The 2,175-nt window shown below is 36.0% G+C and overlaps 1 protein-coding gene across 1 annotated transcript; it reads right to left on the reverse strand.

Moving 5' to 3' along the window:
• Positions 1–1,300: 1,300 nt before the first annotated feature.
• On the reverse strand, positions 1,301–1,573 carry LOC127681421 (60S ribosomal protein L7a-like). Its single transcript, XM_052177659.1, has one exon. The coding sequence runs from the start codon at positions 1,571–1,573 to the stop codon at positions 1,301–1,303; it is 273 nt and encodes a 90-aa protein (XP_052033619.1).
• Positions 1,574–2,175: the final 602 nt, after the last annotated feature.

The following is a 2,175-nucleotide window of genomic DNA, read 5'->3' on the forward strand; positions in this document are numbered from 1 at the left end:
GCCTTCTGAAACTTAAACCATTAGCCTTACAACTCTATATTTTTGGACTTTCTCTAAACTTTGTTTTTACTGTCTTTTTTTGCTCTAAGAGTTTGTTTTGTGAACATTTTTTGAAGTTATGTAGTGCTTTGAGAATTCTTTCTGTTTTTTTCTTTTTTTCTTTTTTTTGGTCTGCAGTTAGTACATTCTAATCATTAAATTATAATCCCTAAGACTATACATAAAAAAAAAAAACATTTATGTACTGACTTTGTCTACAGTTTTAAATTGTGAGCAGCCAGAAAGTCACCTATACAATTTGCAAACAAACAAACAAACTTAAAAAAAGCTTTTACCATCTATGAAGCAGTTTCCCAAAATTTGGGGGCTCCTACATTCTGTTAGTTTAATAAAACTTCTCTAAGAAAACCTGGGAATAAAATCGGTTTATGAAAACAAAACAGTTGTTTATCAAGAAATTCATTTCATTAGTTTTGGATTATAATCAAAAGCTTTCTAATCAAGTGATAACGATATTTGGAATATTATTTTGGTAAATAAATATGTAATTTTTAATTCATCGTGAAGCATTTGGACAAAATTACTTATTTTTATTTATTACCAGTACAAAATCCTATTTATGAGTAGGATAATGTCATCACCTCATACATACTTTGAGTTACTAAATATTTATCTTGCTTGTTAAAAAATCTCCAAACACTTATATAGGAAAAGAGAAAAAGAAAAATACAAAAAAAGAAATAGAAACAATCTATAGATAGCTGACAAGGCTCACTTATGGAATAAAATATAAAAACTATCATGAGATCTTACTGAATTTGACATATAGCAAAGATACAGAGTAGGAACACCATGCATTAATAGTCTATAATCTGAGGCAGCAGCATGAAAGAGCACTGTCCATGAAGTGTAAAGTCTCTGGAGTTCTGGAGTCCACTCTGGTAGTCACAAACTAACTGTGTACAGCAATTGCTCAGTTACGATATTTCCACTGTGCCTGAAAACTGAATTTTCAGTCCTATTTTGTTTTAAATTAAGTACATGTGGCTAGTGGCTCTTGTGTTGGACACTACAACTTCTGAAATCAGGCAATTCATTAATTTTCTTATTTTATACTCTATTCCATTTGGAAGATAGTTTAGAAATATCAAACGTTAAAAGACATTCCTGATTGACTAAGCAAAAATAATGCTGGAAGTTAATGATACAATGATACTTAAATATGTGTGAAAGTTCAATTTTTTCTTTTTTTTAAGATAATTTTGTAATTATATTTATGTACAGAAGACTCAGTGTATAATTAACCCAGGTTAGTGGCAAGTTCTTTAGCTTTTGCCTTTTCCAGCTTGGCAATGCGAGCCGCAGACATAGGACCCAGGATGCTGCCTCCCCAGTGGAGGCGGATCTCATCATATTTGTCATTATAATTGGTCCTAATAGCTCCCACCAGCTTGGCCAGAGCACCCTTGCCTTCCGAGTTAACCTGTGTGAAGGCAACAGTGGTGCATGTCTTCCTGTGGACCAGGCGCTCCAGCCTGGCCTTTCCCTTGACGATGCAGTAGGGCACCCCCATCTTTCGACACAGGGCAGGTGGGAAAACCACCAGCTCAATGGGGTCTACATAATGTGCAATTGCCACCAGCTGAACCTTCTTCTCCACCTATGTGGTGACTGTGGAGGATATCTTTAATGTATGATTCTAATTTAATTTTAATTATAATTGTTAACTTTTCAAGTTGGCAGTTAAAAATACAACACATAAAAGTTGTATATTTAAATTGGCGTAACTTCATTTTATTAATGAGCATTGGAGACATTTGCATGGTTTATACTCATTAATTTAGAAATTTGAGCTCCACCAGTCCAGCAAGATGCCCAAAGGAAAGAAGGACAGGTGGTCTTTTAGTTGGGACGTTCCCTTTGTGGCAGTTTTCTTCTCAGCAGGGGACAGTAGCCTTTGCTTCTTCTCCTGCTTTGTCTTTGGCCTGTACTTGTGGGCAAGCTTAAGCAGCTGAGTTGCCTTTTCAGGGCCTGGGTGAACTGGTTAATGGCAGGAAGTCCTTTGAGACTCCTTTAGAGGATGGCCCTTTGTCACTGCAGCCTGATGTAGCAGGGCCATTCCATGAAGTGTGTTAGATCTCCTTTGGGCTGGATGTCCTTGTTGGCCTCCTGTTT

Source organism: Apodemus sylvaticus, chromosome 1 (assembly GCF_947179515.1).
Source record: "Apodemus sylvaticus chromosome 1, mApoSyl1.1, whole genome shotgun sequence".
NCBI classification, from domain to species: Eukaryota; Metazoa; Chordata; class Mammalia; order Rodentia; family Muridae; genus Apodemus; species Apodemus sylvaticus.

Excerpts from the sequence above, each read along its gene's own strand:
- LOC127681421 (XM_052177659.1), bottom strand. The coding sequence starts at position 1,573 with ATGGGGGTGCCCTACTGCATCGTCAAGGGAAAGGCCAGGCTGGAGCGC.